Genomic DNA, 16,713 nt, shown 5'->3' with positions numbered 1-16,713 from the left:
CACCCAAAGCCTCCTCCCCTACCTCTTCATTAAAAGTGTGGACCTCAAATATCCGGGGCCTTCGCTCAAACCTTTCAGATCTTTCCATACAGGTTGCCACTGACAAACCAGACATTATCTGCCCAACAGAAACTTTCCTCTCCCAAGACGTGTCTGACTCCCAAGTATCTCTCCCTGGCTACTCCCTCTTACGGTATGACAGACCTGAGCCTCGTCCTGGTGGAGGTGTTGCTCTCTTCATCAAAGACTCTATTCCTCACTCTCCATGCACTGCTCTCACTCCCCCACACCCCCAGGAATACCTCTGGCTTCGGCTTCCCTCCACTCCCACCTCATGTTTATATGTGTACTGTACCGTCCACCGAACAGTGATGACTCCATCTACACCTCACTATCCGAAAACATGGACCATCTTCTATCTTCTCATCCAAACTCTCTCTTCCTCTTATGTGGTGACTTCAATTGTCATCACGCCAGTTGGCTAGGTGCGGGTACCTCTCTCACCTGCCATGGCACCTCAGCAAAAGCTTTCTGTGACTCATTAGGACTGACTCAATCGGTCAACTTCCTGACCCGGATCTCAACCAATGGTACTCCATCTCTTCTGGATCTGATTTTGACAAATTTCCCTGACAATATCTGCTGCTCTTCCTTCGCTCCAATTGGTTCTTCTGACCACGTCCTTGTTAAAGTGGACATCTCTCTGGCTGTTATCAGAGAACCACCTCACCGCCGTCGAGTCTGGCATTTCACTCAAGCCGACTGGCAGGGTCTCCGAGCAGCCATCAAACTTACAGACTGGTCTCCTATCACTACTTTCTCAAACATCAACTCATCCTGGGAATTCTTTCAAAGAAACTTGCTCTCCCAAATGCACAGATTTATCCCCTCTCGTGTTCAGTTGTCTTACCCTTCCTCCCGCCCTTGGTTTACTGAAGCTTGTGGCGAGGCAGTTGTCCTGAAACAACTTGCCTTTGCCTCATGGAAAGCAAACCCAACTGAAGGCAATCTCAGTTCTTTCCACAAAGCTCGGAACAAGTGTGTATCTACCCTCAGGAGAGCCAGAAAACAACATCTTTCTCATCTCAAGTCTGAACTCTCAAACCTCTCTCCCTCCTCAAAATCCTGGTGGCGTTTAATCAAATCTGTTTCTGGTGTATGTTCCCCCTCCATCCCCTCCCTTACCTCAAATGGCCGCACTGCTGATTCCACACGTGATAAAGCTGAATGTCTAGACTCGGTGTTTGCAGCTAAATCTTGTGTCCTAAACCCATCACTATCTCTACCCACTTTACCCAGTCGCACCAAACTGTCCCTGGACTCTGTATCCTTTTCTCCTGACAAGGTGGAGAGCTTGCTTTCAAACCTCGAGTCAGATTCTGCAACCGGTCCAGACGGCATCAGCCCACGTGTCCTCAAAGCCTGCTCTTCTGCTCTTGCTCACCCTCTCTCTGTTCTATTCACCCTCTCATTTGCCCAAGGTCATCTGCCATCTGCTTGGAAATCTGCTAACATCACTGCCCTGCATAAAAAGGTGCAAAAAACAGATCCCTATAACTACAGACCAATCAGCCTTCTCCCAATCATCAGCAAGGTTATGGAATCCATCATCGCCTCAGATATGAAATCCTTCCTCTTCTCCAATGGCTTGATTTCCAATCATCAATTTGGTTTCAGACCAGGTCACTCTACCCTGGATATGCTGCTTCTGCTCTCCCATCAATGGATGGAGGTCCTCAATGCCAGACAGGAAATCCGAGCCGTATCCCTGGACATATCACGTGCTTTTGACACAGTCTGGCACCCTGCACTACTCACCAAACTCTCTTCCCATGGTATTCAAGGCCATCTCCACTCATGGCTCGCAGACTTCCTCTCCTGTCACAGTCAACGTGTGGCCCTAAATGGAGTTCTTTCATCCCCCTTCCTGTGCAGGCTGGAGTTCCTCAAGGTAGCGTTCTGGGCCCTGTTCTTTTTCTGGTTTTCATCAATGATCTCTCGGACTCTCTGGAAAATCCTCTATTTCTCTTTGCCGACGACTCCACCCTCTGCCGTACCATCTGTCATCCCTCAGACCGGCAAGCAGCAGCTTCTTCACTCACTGCAGATCTGGATAAAATCACAAACTGGTCCAACACGTGGAACATGTCTTTCCATCCAGACAAATCTCACACTCTCACTATGTCTCTTCGAAAGGACCGTTTACAAAACCCCCCCATCCACTTTCTCAACAATCCTCTGGAAGAAGTCTTTTCTTTCAAGCTTCTAGGTCTCACTATCTGCCATGACCTTTCCTGGGAAAGTCACATTTCCAACCTCGCCTCAAAAGCCAGTCGCCGACTGGGAATCCTCCGTCGTGCTAAGTCCTTCCTCGGCCCTCTTGAGCTCCTGACCACTTACAAAGCTTTTGTCCGTAGCCTGATGGAGTACTGCTCTCCCCTCTGGGCTGGTGCTCCTGCCTCCCACCTTTCTCGGCTTCACGCTGTCGAAACCAGGGCATTTAAGATCATTGGCATCTCCCACAATGAAGCTGAGTCTTTGGGCCTCTCACTCAATCACCGCAGGTTGGTCGGTGGTCTTTCTGTCTTCTACCGACTCCTCTCCAGCCTTGCCCCCCCTGCTCTCTCTGCGATTTGTCCCCACCACATTTCCACAGGGCGCTCAAGGTCCGCCAACAACCCCCTTCTGGTAAAACTACCAAAATCACGAATCACTGCTCATCTTCACTCTTTCATTCCTCTTTTTTCCCGCCTTTGGAATAAACTTCCTCACTCTATTCTTTCCCATTCTTCCCTCCAGGCTTTCAAAACAGCTGTTCACCACCACCTCTTATCTTCCCCCATGCAAATCCTCGATCTTTTCTACCCCCGATAATCCACCCAAGCCCACTTCCTTCATTTCTCCTGCTTTCCTTCCTGAAAGTCCCTGAAATGTCCATCTTCTCTTCGCCATGTTCCCCGTCCCATCCCCATCCCTCTCCCTTCCACAGTTCACCTAATGTGTCTGTTCCCCACTGTTTTGTCCCTTCCACTCCCGCCCCTCTTGTCTCATGCCTCCTTGCTGTGAGTTGTGTGTTAGCTCTCATACGAGCCTCGACCAAGGTATACAAAAAAAAAAAAAAATGCCTAAAAACCCCAGACAGCAAGGTGGTCAAGGATTGCCTGATGAAAGATATAATTAAATAAGGATGTTAATTATCTTCAATGCAAACATGTTTTAATTAACTCAAACACCCAATTTTCACCCTTGCACTTCCTTGTAGTTTTCTTAGTATGCATGCAAAGTTTCAGGCTGCTCGGTTTCATGGTTTGTGAGCTATGAAGGACACACACTGCCTTTTATTTAAAAAAAATATATGTATGTACATATATATATATATATATATATATATATATATATATATATATATATATATATATATATATATATATACACATATATAGCTCGCAGGATAGCCTAGAGGTAACATGCCCTCCTTTGAGCTGTCTGGCTTGGATTCAAACCTCAACCAAACCATAAACTGTCACACTGGTTTTTCACATACAGGGTGATGCATCAAACCATTCATTCATTGGAAGGTATTAAGCCGGAGGATCCTTCTACCAGCACTAGCCATTGGTGGATGTTAAATATCCCTTTGCTTAAAAAAATAAAATGAAATAAAATAACAACAGTAGGCTTTTCTCATCATCATAACCTTGTACCATGCTCCATACAGAATGTCGGTTCTACCGTAGCAGTTCATTGGCTAGTGTTACATTCCTGGACAGGTCGTCACTCCGACACAGCTTTGCTCTCGTCCAGAACAAATGATAAATTCCTGCCAACTTTAGTCGAGTATTCTGCGAAACGTTTCTCTGGTTCCGTGAATGACCCAAAACTCTATCAAGACCATGGGCCTCCATTGTTAAACACAGACACACTCACGTTTCAATTGATTCAAGGCAGGCAGGTGTGCGCACACACACTTCATGGAGGATATTGGTACATAAAGTGCATGCAGAACAAAACCAGTATTAAACATCAATGCACTTTTAGGTGCAGCACAAGAAACTATGTGAGAGATGGGCACCAATAACCCCGGCATCACGAGCCTCGAGTGTCCATCAATTCTACAATTGTTCAGTTTGGAAGATTTCACCCCAATTAACATCTTTGTCCATCATTGCCAGTCCAACAACAAACCCAAACACCCACAAAGAACACTTCATCAGACTTGGTGGCATAATGGTTAGAGTGTTGGCTCCCAGACTCAGAGGCGAGTTCTCTTACGGTTGACTTTGGCCAAGCTCTTATGGTCGAAGACTTAAAAAATGGTACGTGCTGCTTCCTTGCTTGATGCTCAAGATTTAAAGGATAGAGCACTGACAAACAACCATATGTTGGCAATCATTGTGCAGCCTTGATGGGCCTAATGGCCCCTCTCCTGTGTTGAAGTCATTATCAACTACAGTTCTGCGCATCGAACCCACTCCCTCGTGCTGAGTGTGTACGAGCAAATGATGTCGTCAACGAGCCAGCTACCACGTCACAAGTTACATAACTGGCACGGCGCGGCTCACAGCACGCTTGGCCAGTGCACATCTCAAACCAAACCGTGAGCTCAAGCGTGCGGCTTTCAGCTCCAATCGCTGCGTAAAACAACCTTCCAACACCACCCATTCGCATTCTAACCGGGATCAGCACCGTTGGATCCACCGAACGATCATTACCAAAATCTCGTACTGTACATCATTCATAGCGATCAACACCCGCATCATCACCCACCACCACCACCACCACCACCACCACCCAATGATCCCCGTCAACCCCCACCCCATTCTCATTACGATCTCTGCCCCGTTTCCGCTCGTACGGTAGTTGCTTCAGCTGGAAGAAATCGTCCTCCATGACCGTTCCGGACAGCTAGAGGGTCATGGCTCGTTCCTGTTGCCTTCCGCTTCGCTCAGAAAGCACGTTAAGCACAACGCCTGCACAGGCTGCGGCAAATCGACAAGCAGGTCAAGGACTGGAAGGGCCAGGAGGCCTCACCAGTACCCTTCAGGACCACGGACAGCGCTTCCCAGCATGCCGTGCGCGCCGCCGCAAGAAAGGCGGGCGGGGGACAATGGAGGGGGTTTCGATAAATGATGAATGGAAAGGGAGTGCGAAGTGGGGGTGTGATGAACAATGAATGGGCTGAAGGACGAAACCATTCAAAAAGATACTTGATATTAGAAACAAACCCTTCTTTTTTCTTTTTTTTTTGAAAGCCACGCAGGAATATCTGATGCTATACTGTGAGCACTTGTTAAGAGCTGGGGGTTCAGCACTATGGAGTTGACAGTATGTTTGCAAAGTTTCACTATGATGTTTTATTAACGTGACAGTAATCCTTTCGTGCCATTTCAATATCTAATCGAACAGTTGGCTCTGACAGTATTTGCCTTCTGTCCTGTTCAATTTATCAAGAGTGAAACCAGAGTGTGAATGTTGGCAGTGGCATGTGAAACAACCTCTGAGGACTCTTGAACTCTTTGTTTAAATCAAGACTTTCAGGTGCTTGAGCACGGGTGGAAAAAGAGACGCCCCAGGGTGCAAAAGAGGGGGCGATCCGTACTCTGGCTATTGACGTGCCGGAGTGCGGATCTAAATGGAGGAAAATCAGAAGAATACTGGAAAAGGTGCATTGTTGGAGGAGCAGTCAGAGGGGAGAGACTTGCACTTGGTGGAATATATTGCACTGCTCGTAGTGGTGGACGGATACAATTTGTGGTGAAAGGCCACCATTTGAGCACAATTCCAAATTCCCAAGCATCACTCTGGTCGTGTTCTGCACTATGACTGTAGTAGTCATCAATTTAAAAGCCTTTCAAATCTCAGGATTGCATGGCATTTTTTTTTAATGAAGGCAACCGACATGTATTTAAAAGTTTTCAAACATGTCGTGGTGTCTTGCTTCATTGTAATGTAATTAAAGCAAAGAGATTGCATCACGAGAGCATTCGGAATGCACGGAGGAATGTTGAGGAAGTCATGGAGGACAGGAAGACATCAAGTAAGCTGAAAAGAAGAGTCCTGAGTTGGTGTGTAATGCTAGCATATCTATGTGGTCTGAAGATGGGTAACTGACAACACAACAACAACAACAAGCATTTTAAGGCCATTTTCCCTGCTAAAGCGGGGGTTAGCCTCAGATGGGTAACCGACAGTCGGAATAATAGACAAAGAGGACCTGATTAAACAAATAGCACACAAAATAATTTACTTTTTCATTTACTTTCGAAGCAAAATGATCCAACATTCAATTTCTTTGTTGGAAAAAGTAATTACAAGTCTCGTACATTTACAGAACAGAATTCCTATTCCCACATTTTCCAGTGCAGTGGGGTGTTTTGAATTATAAGCACTAGGTATGTTTTTACTTCTTCCACGTAACCCTGGTTATTCTTCCTTTTTGCCAATACAGAGCTGACAGTTACCTATGCACCACCCAAATAAAGGTATGCATTCGGAGAACGTGTCTCTTGCTTGGAACAGGATCACCCAAAGAGCAGGTACTGCGCTAATTTTTTTTTTATAAGAGAGTGACTTGTATGGCACAGAAATCAATATCAAAATGAAAGCCTTTTACGATTTATTTGGAGATTAGGCTTATTAGTGACCAATTCAAAAAGGGTTGAAAATGTATGAGGATACAGGTCACCTTCAATAACACCCTAAGTGAAAAGTAACATATGTTCAGCTAAAAATTCATCTAAAACTGCCTTTTAATCAACGTTCACATTGAAAACTAGAAGGGCGCTCGGTAGAGCGCATACTTCCGCCACGTAATGCCTGATCCAGGAGAACATATCGGGCCCAATAGATTTTTGAAATATCATGCTATACGAGGTCCCTCTAAAAAGTAACGGGACTAAGCCTGCTGTGTGCTCCACTTACACAACTTGAATGAACGGGTTGCGTCATAGTCTTTCGCAACATTCCAGCAATATATGATTAGTGATGGTTGACTGTGCTCATTGTGTGATTTTTTTTTCCAGGTCGTGCTTTACACGTTTTCTAGTCTGAGTCATCGCGCTATGAGTCGTGAGCAGAGAGCCAATCTGAAGTTTCTTGCCAAGCTTGGCAAAACACGTTCCGAATCCTTCGCAATGCTGTAGCAAGTCTACAGGAAGGAAACGGTGTCACGTACACGTGAATTTTAATGGCACAAGAGGTTCAAAGGGGGATGGGAGGAGGTGGAAGATGATCCACGGTCTGGAAGACCTTCAACGAGCGGAACGGCGGGCCAACATCGAGCGTGTGAAGCAGATGGTGCGCACAGGTCGTCGAATCACAGTGCGGATGATTGCTGAGGAACTTTCCATCAATAAGCACACTGTCTGGAGCATCATCACTGAAAATCTCGAAATGCACAAGGTGTGCGTAAAGATGGTCCCCAAGCTGTTGTCCAAGGACCAGAAACAGCAAAGAGTCGCTGTCTGTTAAGACATTTTCGAGCGACACGAGGACAATCCAGACCTGCTGGGGAGTCATGAATCGTCGATATTCGAATACGATCCCAAGACCAAACGGCAGAGTCGTCAGTGGAAAAGTTTGGCATCATCAAGACCAAAGAAAGCAAGGATGTTGAAATCGAAGGTCAAGGTGATGCTCATTGCATTTTTTGACATCAAGGGCATCGTCCACTTCGAGTTTCTACCACAGGGTCAAACAGAGAATCAATACGTGTACAAGGAGATCCTCCAATGCCTCATGAGATAAGTCCGGGACAAGAGGAGGGATCTGCAGGAGAACAACGCCTGGGTGCTCCACCATGAGAATGCCCCTGCTCACAATGCCCTGAGCTTCCGACAGTTTCTGGCGGAGAGGAATGTCCCTCGTATTCGCCAGACTTGGCCCCTTGTGATTTTTTTCCTATTCCCCAAGCTCAAGGGGGTGATCAAGGGGACCCGATTTACTGATGTGTAGGCCATCAAAAGGGCCGTGACGATGGAGCTCTGGAGGATTCCAGAAGAAGCCTTCCGGGGGTGCATCGAAGCGTGGAAGAAGCGGATGGACAAGTGTGTGAGACTGGAGGGAAACTATTTTGATGGGGACGAGCTGTGATTTCAATATATTTTTTGGAATAAAATTTCTGTGAAGTCACTCCCGTTACTTTTTAGACGGACCTCGTATAATCGTTTTTGGCCCTCTCAATGGTGAAGAATCACTCTTAAAATTAAATAATTCTCGTAACCAGATTCAGATCTTCACCAAAATTGGATCAATGCCATTGTCACACAACCAACCTATCCACCAAGTTTCAAGCGAATCCGTCAACAATTTTTTGAGATATCGAGCGATACAGTATTTTAGTTTAGCCCTGTCTCTCAATCGTGAAGAATCACTGAACAAATTTTTAGATCCAGATCCGGATTCGAATCCACCAAAATGGAATCAATTCTTCCTCGTCACACACCCAATGTGTCCATCAAGTTTCGTCCGAATACGTCCACAACTTTTTGAGATACCGTGCTATATATCATTTTTAGCCCCATCTCTCAATGGTGAAGAATCACTTTTAAAATTCTCGTCGGATCCGGATCCGGATCTTCACCAAAATCTAATCAGTTCGTCCTTGTCACACACCCAACCTGCCCACAAAATTTCATCCGGATCCATCAACAACTTTTTGAGATATCCTGCACACACACAGACACACAGACAGACAAACAGACAGACAAACAAGAACAAACAGTCATAGACTGGTACTTACGAAATCGTCAACTTGATCTCTGACCTTGTCTAACAAAATCTGTCTCTCGAGAAGGTAGCGACGCAAACCAGAAGTTTCTACGATGATTCTGTACCAAACCATCAAAAATCGAATGTTTTGGATGTTTGACCTCACTGTGACCTTGACCTTTGACCGATTTGGACCAAAATCTAATCAGCGCTCACCACCACCCTCCTGAATCACGTGGTATAATTTGACATTGGTAGCTTCTTCCGTTCTCGAGTTATCTGTACCAACCCATCAAAAATCGAATATTTTCCTCACTGTGACCTTGACCTTTGACCGATTTCGACCAAAATCTAATCAGCACTAGCCATCACCCTCCTGAATCACGTGGTGCAATTTGACATTGGTAGCTTCTTCCGTTCTTGAGTTATCGTGCCTACAAACAAACAAACAAACATACAAACAAACAAACAAACAAACAAACAGAAACGGAAGTCATCAATATACTTATGAAATCTTTAGATTTCGTAAGTAACAAACAAGCAGTCATAGACTGGTACTTACGAAATCGTCAACTTGACCACCGACCTTGTCTAATAAAAGCTGTCTCTCGAGAAGGTAGCGACGCAAACCAGAAGTTTCTACGATGATTCTGTACCAAACCATCAAAAATCGAATGTTTTGGATGTTTGACCTCACTGTGACCAATTTTGACCAAAATCTAATCAGCACTCGCCATCAGCCTCCTGAATCACGTGGTGTAATTTGACATTGTAGCTTCTTCCGTTCTCGAGTTATCTGTACCAAACCATCAAAAATCGAATATTTGACCTCACCGTGACCTTGACCTTTGACCGATTTTGACCAAAATCTAATCAGCACTAGCCATCACCCTCCTGAATCACGTGGTGTAATTTGACATTGGTAGCTTCTTCCGTTCTTGAGTTATCGTGCCAACAAACAAACAAACAAACAAACAAAAAATAAACCAATGTCACCCGCAGGGTGACCCGTATCTTGCCAAAAGGTGACCACGTGTGACTTCTTTAAGGTCACACTGAGGTGAACAGAGCTGCTATCCACCAGGAGCGACTCCTTGAGGAATATCTGCCTACGAGACATTCCGATGAGAATCGTTCTACAGAGTAACCATGAAAAATATGCTTTTTCCTCATAACGTCACCAAATGACGTCATAATGTCTCAAGTTTGACATATCTAGAAAGCACTCATCAAGATGTTCAATTTGAGGTACTACACGATATGGTTCCTAAAACTTGAAAATTTGACCTTGGGGTCAAATATGTTTGACCTGAGGCGCTAACCATGAAGGTCAAGGCCAATCGCCACCAAAAATTATTCAGCTGAGCGCCAGACCATGACCTATATTCCCATGAAGTTTGAAGACGATCCGATCAAAATTACTCAAAAAATAAGGGTTTCGTCAACTCCCCTGATTTGCGACAAAGTGACCTTGACCTTTGACCCTGACCTTCAAAATTTTGTGCACTGAAAGGGACCTCTATAGGCCTCTGATATGCGAAGTTACAAAAATTTCCAATGATAACTGTGCTCTGCAGAATTTTTTATCCGTGATTACAGACAAAAAAAATAAATAAATAAAAAACACAAGCTGACTAACATATCTTGCAAAAACTTCGTTTTGGCAAGATAACAAACAGAAACGGAAGGCATCAATATACTTACGAAATCTTTAGATTTCGTAAGTAACAAACAAACAGAAACGGAAGTCATCAATATACTTACGAAATCTTTAGATTTTGTAAGTAACAAACAAACAAACAGAAACGGAAGTCATCAATATCCTTACGAAATCTTTAGATTTCGTAAGTAACAAACACGCAAACAAACACACAAACAAACACACAAACAAACAAACAAACAGAAACGGAAGTCATCAATATACTTATGAAATCTTTAGATTTCGTAAGTAACAAACACACAAACAAGCAGTCATAGACTGGTACTTACGAAATTGTCAACTTGACCTCTGACCTTGTCTAATAAAAGCTGTCTCTCGAGAAGGTAGCGACGCAAACCAGAAGTTTCTACGATGATTCTGTTCCAAACCATCAAAAATCGAATGCTTGACCTCACTGTGACCTTGGCCTTTGACCGATTTTGACCAAAATCTAATCAGCACTCGCCATCACCCTCCTGAATCACGTGGTGTAATTTGACAATGGTAGCTTCTTCCGTTCTTGAGTTATCTGAACCAAACCATCAAAAATCGAATATTTGACCTCACTGTGACCTTGACCTTTGACCGATTTTGACCAAAATCTAATCAGCACTAGCCATTACCCTCCTGAATCACGTGGTGTAATTTGACATTGGTAGCTTCTTCCGTTCTCGAGTTATCATGCCTACAAACAAACAAACAAACAAACAAACAAACAAACAAACAGAAACGGAAGTCATCAATATACTTACGAAATCTTTAGATTTCGTCAGTGAAAAGACGTCATGCAGAGCACAATACTTGCAAAATCCACCCTCTCTCCAAAGGTTGCCATGGATACATCAAATTGTCCATTTCATTAAGATTAAAATTGACAATCTTAATCAAAGCTCTGGTCAATTGGATGAAAACTGATTATTTTTCAGATTGAAATTGATGATTTTAGAAGTTTTACCTTGAGTTGACTTTTGACCTTTTGACCTCAAAAATAGTCGCTTTCCCAATTCAGTGACGCAACATGCAAATTTGTTCAAATTTCTAATCAATCGGATGAAAAACTTTGACCTCAAAATCAATAGCTTCTCAGTTGAGACTACCTCTACAATTGGGTAAAGTTTCATGATGCTCGGTTTGGAATTGTGACCTGTAGGCGACAGACAAACAGACAGACAGAATAACCAAATCGACTGACCAATATACTTGAAAAATCTTTTATTTTGCAAGTAACAAACAAACAGATAGGGGTAAAAACATAACCTCCTTCACCTTCAGTGGCAGAGGTAACAAAACAAATGCCAATCGACAATCAATGAACAACCACAAAACAGGGAAAGTCCCATTTTTGTAACAATATCGAGACAACGTTTTTTGTCAGACGAGATGGCATGTGCCTGCCAACTTTGTCCCACATGACAAGAACTTTTTATTCAACAAACAGGCTAAAAGTTGGACAAGGTAAGACTCTCAAAAAAGGGCTTCAGACAACACCAATCTTGAAGCTATAAATAACAGAGTTGGTGTCAAAGCCACCCAATGCTCACCTGTTTATACATTTATCGTTTTTAAAAGAATAGTCTAATAATATTTTTTATAAAGCATTGCAGTGAAGTCTGATCCAAATAATTTTAAAGCAATATATGTATTTGTATATTGTAATCAGTAAAAAAATAGTGTGGTAGATAAAAACTTTAGAAAGGAAATAACTTGCACCAAAAACTTTAACATTTTCATGCTGACGCTGACGCTGACGCTCAAAGACTAGTCTAACAATATTTTTTTATAAAGCATTGCAGTGAAGTCTGATCCAAATCATTTTAAAGCAATATATGTATTTGTATATTGTAATCAGTAAAAAATAGTGTGGCAGATAAAAACATTAGAAAGGAAATAAATTGCACCAAAAACTTTAACATTTTCACGCTCACGCTGACGCTGATGCTCAAAGACTAGTCTCATAATATTTTTTATAAAGCATTGCAGTGAAGTCTGATCCAAATAATTTTAAAGCAATATATGTATTTGTATATTTTATTCAGTAAAAAATAGTGTGGTCGATAAAACCATTAGAAAGGAAATAACTTGCACAAAAACTTTAACATTTTCACGCTCACGCTGACGCTGACCCTCAAAGACTAGTCTAATCATATTTTTTTTAAAGCATTGCAGTGAAGTTTGATACAAATAATTTTAAAGCAATTTTGTATTTGTATATTGTATTCAGTAAAAAATAGTGTGGTAGATAAAAACATTAGAAAGGAAATAACTTGCACCAAAAACTTAAACATTTTCACGCTCATGCTCACGCCGGTGGTATCGCTATAGCTCTCTGTTCTTCGAACAAGCGAGCTAAAAATAGAACTCACTTCAAAAAAAAACATTTCCCACTGTGGCTACAGTTAGGAATGTGACGATCTTCTTTTATATAATTTTTCGCAAAATTAGTGAAAGCAACATTTAATATATTGAAGCATAGTGTAGAATTCGTAATCCTCCTTGTATGTTTGTGTCGATGTACCCAATACTATGCATACATTTTTGAATGGACTTATGTCGGCCAGATGTTATGGAGATAGAATAACCAGCCACATGTCCCATGGATCCATATCACATGCTTCCGTTTATTGATTTGGCAGAGAAAAAAAAAAAAACAATCTTGATAAACAGCAAATTGCAAATTTAAGAATAAATTGGGGCCTTAAATCAAATTAAAAAGCAGCAGATGAATTACACACAGATCATGACGCTCACAATGACAACGCAAGTCCACTCGTCAGCTGTTGCACACCAAAGGTCCCAAAAAACAATAGCGCCCACGTGTGGCAAGATTATATTAATCAATCACGACATCAATAATTATCAATCAAAACAATTAATGATGGTGTACTGAACAGCACTATCACTATCCTAATGCATTGTGTATCGCTCTATGGCAGCTGTAGGCTTGACAAGTAGCATCGTTAGCTGCCAAGATATGTGCAGTGTCTTGTCAGTCAGGTCAAGCCAGATTAGATCTGTGACTTGCTACAGGTACCATGTAAACATGTTCGAACCTGTTTCATGGTCGGGTTGTCGGCGACTAAAGCATCTCCCCCACCAGGTTTTCTCGTGAGGAGGGGGGAAAGATATGGACACCCAGCAGGATTATAAATAATACTTGCCAAAGGGTGGAGGAGCTCCTTGTGAACCAACGGCCATTCAGTTCTAATGCCCAACTGTGTCTGCGGATGGCCTCCAACACTTGGGTTACTTTTCTTTTTTTAGGAGGTTGGTGGCAGGATTTGCACTCTGGACATCGTAAAACACTTCATTCCACAAAATCAACAAATGTTAAATCTGAAAACCCACTCCATGGGAGTACCTCCTCTGCTGTTGCCCTCTGCATGGGAGCTCACTGGTTGACGGGTTTGGGGCAAAGCCTCTGGGACCCCTATTCCTTGATGATAGGAGGAAAACCACGGGATAAACCTCCAAGGTCAGATTGCGGTGGTGTGTGGCGGAGTGATGCTGAGGTGTCATCCACCAGACGGCAGTTTCCTTGTGTTAACCTGAGGCAGTCCCTTCAAGTGGGTGACTGGAATGTCCTATCTCTAAGAGAGGATGGTCACCTGTCTCTGTTATCATCTGAGCTCAAGCATTTGAACATCGGTATTGCAGCTCTCTCTGAGGTTCGGAGACCGGATTGCGGCGAGATCATGGCAGGTGGTTACACCTACCATTGGTCTGGTCGCTCTGATGGTTACCATGCCCAAGGAGTTGCTGTAGCTGTGCCCAATAAGTTGACTCCAATGATAATAGAGGTAACACCGGTCAATGAGCGTATTATGAAACGAAGGATTCTTCACTCCTTGGGTATCATTTCCCTGGTCTCTGTATCTGCTCCGACTGAGGTGAGTAATCTCACCATGAAGGACGCATTCTATGCCACAATCAAATCTGTGGTTGATCAGTGCCACAGGCGAGATACTCTTCCAGTCTTGGAGGATTTCAATGCATTGGCCAGAACTGATAGGGATGGTTATGAGACATCTGGTGGTCCCCATGGGTCTGGAATTGTGAACCAGAATAGCACCAATTTCCTTGACTTTGCAAGAAGTCATGGACTTAGGGTGGCTGGTTCATGGTTTAAGTGCCCACTAGCTCATCAATGGACTTGGTATTCCAATGCTGGCCGTGTGGCAAAGGAGATTGACCAAGTGCTCATTGATGGTCGCTGGAGGATGATCCAGAAATGCAGGGTCGACCAGAGTGCTCAGTTCCTCAATACCGACCACAGGCTTGTTCTAGCAATTCTGAAGTTGTAGCTTAAATCCAAGAGAATGGTACCATCCCAGCCAAAACTGGATGTTGGCAAGCTGAAGTATGTTGGGTAGCTGAGGAGAATACGAACAAGCTGAGTGGGGATCTGAAGAGTTGTGGAGTGCCTTCAAGAACACCATCCTTGATGTTGTGGGTGGATGTCTGGAGCTCACCACAGGGCGAAGATAATTTTGTCTCTCAAGGGACACTGGATGCTATTGACCAGAGTCGCAAGGCCAGGCTTAATGGCAGAGCTGAGCTGTTCAGGGAGCTGAGGCGTAAAACCACACATGCGCTAATGGTGGACAAGAAGTCCTATGTGTGAGGAATCTGTGAGGGGGTAGAGCATCACCTGTGGTCAAGCGATTCTCGTCCTGATTACAGGGGAACTTGTGTGTTGCGTTCCTCCAAGCCCGTCCCTCGGTGTACTGCAGTTAGAGTGGAGGGTGGTGGGCTCTTGACAGAAAAGTCTGAAGGGAAGGCCCACTGGGCCGGTTACTTTGAGCCGCTGTACCAGGGTGATCCACTAGCTGTCGAGTTGGATGTCATGGGTGTTACCATCCCTATTGCTGACCCTCCAATCAACTGTGATCCACCTTCATTTGTGGAAACACAGGCTGCGGTGAACCGGGTAAAGCTCCTGAGATCTGTGGCATCTATGCTGAGCTTCTCAAGACTGGTGGAAATGCTGTACTCGTGTCATTGCATGGAGTTCTGTGCTCTGCCTGGAACACAGGCATCATCCCAACAGACTGGAAGAGGGGCCTTGTTGTCCCTCTCTGGAAAGCGAAGGGTGATTGCCAGGACTGCAACAACTACCGAGGGGAGACGCTGCTTGCAGTGCCGGGCAAGGTATTTGCTCGGATAATTACTGATAGGGTTCACTACCATTTCTTTGAGCACCAGCTACCAGAACAGTCAGGCTTTCCACCAAAGAGGTCAATGATTGACTGTATCCTTGTTCTTCAGGTTCTCACCGAACGCAGATGATAGGCTGCAAGCAGCCCCTGCCGAAATGATTTTGATTTCTGCAAAGCATTGGACTTAGTGAATCGGGATGCCCTCTGGAGGATTCTTGGTCTTCGTGAGGTGCCACCAAAACTGATCGATCTGATGTCTGAACTCTACTCTGGTACTGAGAGTGCTGAGATGTGGTGACACAATCTCCGACTTATTTCCAGTTGTTACTGGAGTATGTCAAGAGTGTGTACTGGCCTCCACACCTTTCAGTGCTTGTGTGAACTGGATTTTGGGGAGGATGTCGGAGAGATCAAGCTGCGGTGGATCATTTGGGAATGTCAAGATCTCTGACTTTGATTTCGCAGATGATGCAGTCATTTTTGCAGAGACTCTGGACATCTTTTTGGGGGCCCTCGAGGTGCTGAACGAAGAGTTGAAGCCACTGGGATTACAGGTTTCCTGGGTCAAAACTAAGACCAAGGCTTTCAATGACATCTTGGATGCTGCTGTCTTATCTGCTTGCTTGCTCAACTCTTGATGTTATGGTACAGCTTGCCAGCTCAACTCTTGATGTTAATCTAACAACAACAACAACAAAAAAGACGGACACAGAAGGAAATCACAAGGAGGGAAGATTGGAAAATTGGAAGGATGGGCGATTTGGGTGGGGTTAACGAGGGTAGAAAAGATCATGGTGTTGGATTGTGGATGGTCTGAGATGTTTGTGAACAGCTGTCTTGAAGACCTGGAGGGAATAATGACATTGAAGGGGATGTGGAAGTCGATTCCACAGGTTGGAAAAAGAGGAACAAATGAGTGGAGGTGAGTAGTGATCCTGCATTTTGGTAGTTTCACCAAAAGGGAGTTGACGGTGGACCACGCGATCCTTTCCGAAACCTGGGGGGACCAAACATGAAAAGAGCAGAGGGTGCAAGACCAGAAAGGAGGCGATAGAAGACAGAGACAACAGACCTGTCTGCAATGGTGAAGTGATAAGCCCATCGACTCAGCTTCATCGCGGATGATTCCAATAATCTTAAAGGCCTTGG

General features: G+C 44.1%; 1 protein-coding gene across 5 annotated transcripts in view; it reads right to left on the bottom strand.

The window, feature by feature from the left end:
* Window positions 1-16,713, bottom strand: part of SVOP (SV2 related protein) — a 107,387-nt gene that overhangs the window by 63,643 nt on the left and 27,031 nt on the right. The window contains exon 1 of one of the 5 annotated variants that reach the window (XM_085879432.1): window positions 4,856-5,342. The exons of the other annotated variants lie outside the window; for them this stretch is intronic. Within the exon in view, the coding sequence (XP_085735558.1) occupies window positions 4,856-4,890 (35 nt within the window). The 5' untranslated portion in view covers window positions 4,891-5,342. Of the gene's footprint in view, window positions 1-4,855; window positions 5,343-16,713 lie in introns of those variants that run through there. 5 annotated transcript variants of the gene reach the window in all.

Source organism: Eptatretus burgeri, chromosome 4 (genome assembly GCF_056783735.1).
Source record: "Eptatretus burgeri isolate ZD-2024b chromosome 4, Ebu_testis_v1, whole genome shotgun sequence".
Lineage (NCBI taxonomy): Eukaryota > Metazoa > Chordata > Myxini > Myxiniformes > Myxinidae > Eptatretus > Eptatretus burgeri.
This window is presented reverse-complemented; position numbering and strand designations above follow the sequence as displayed.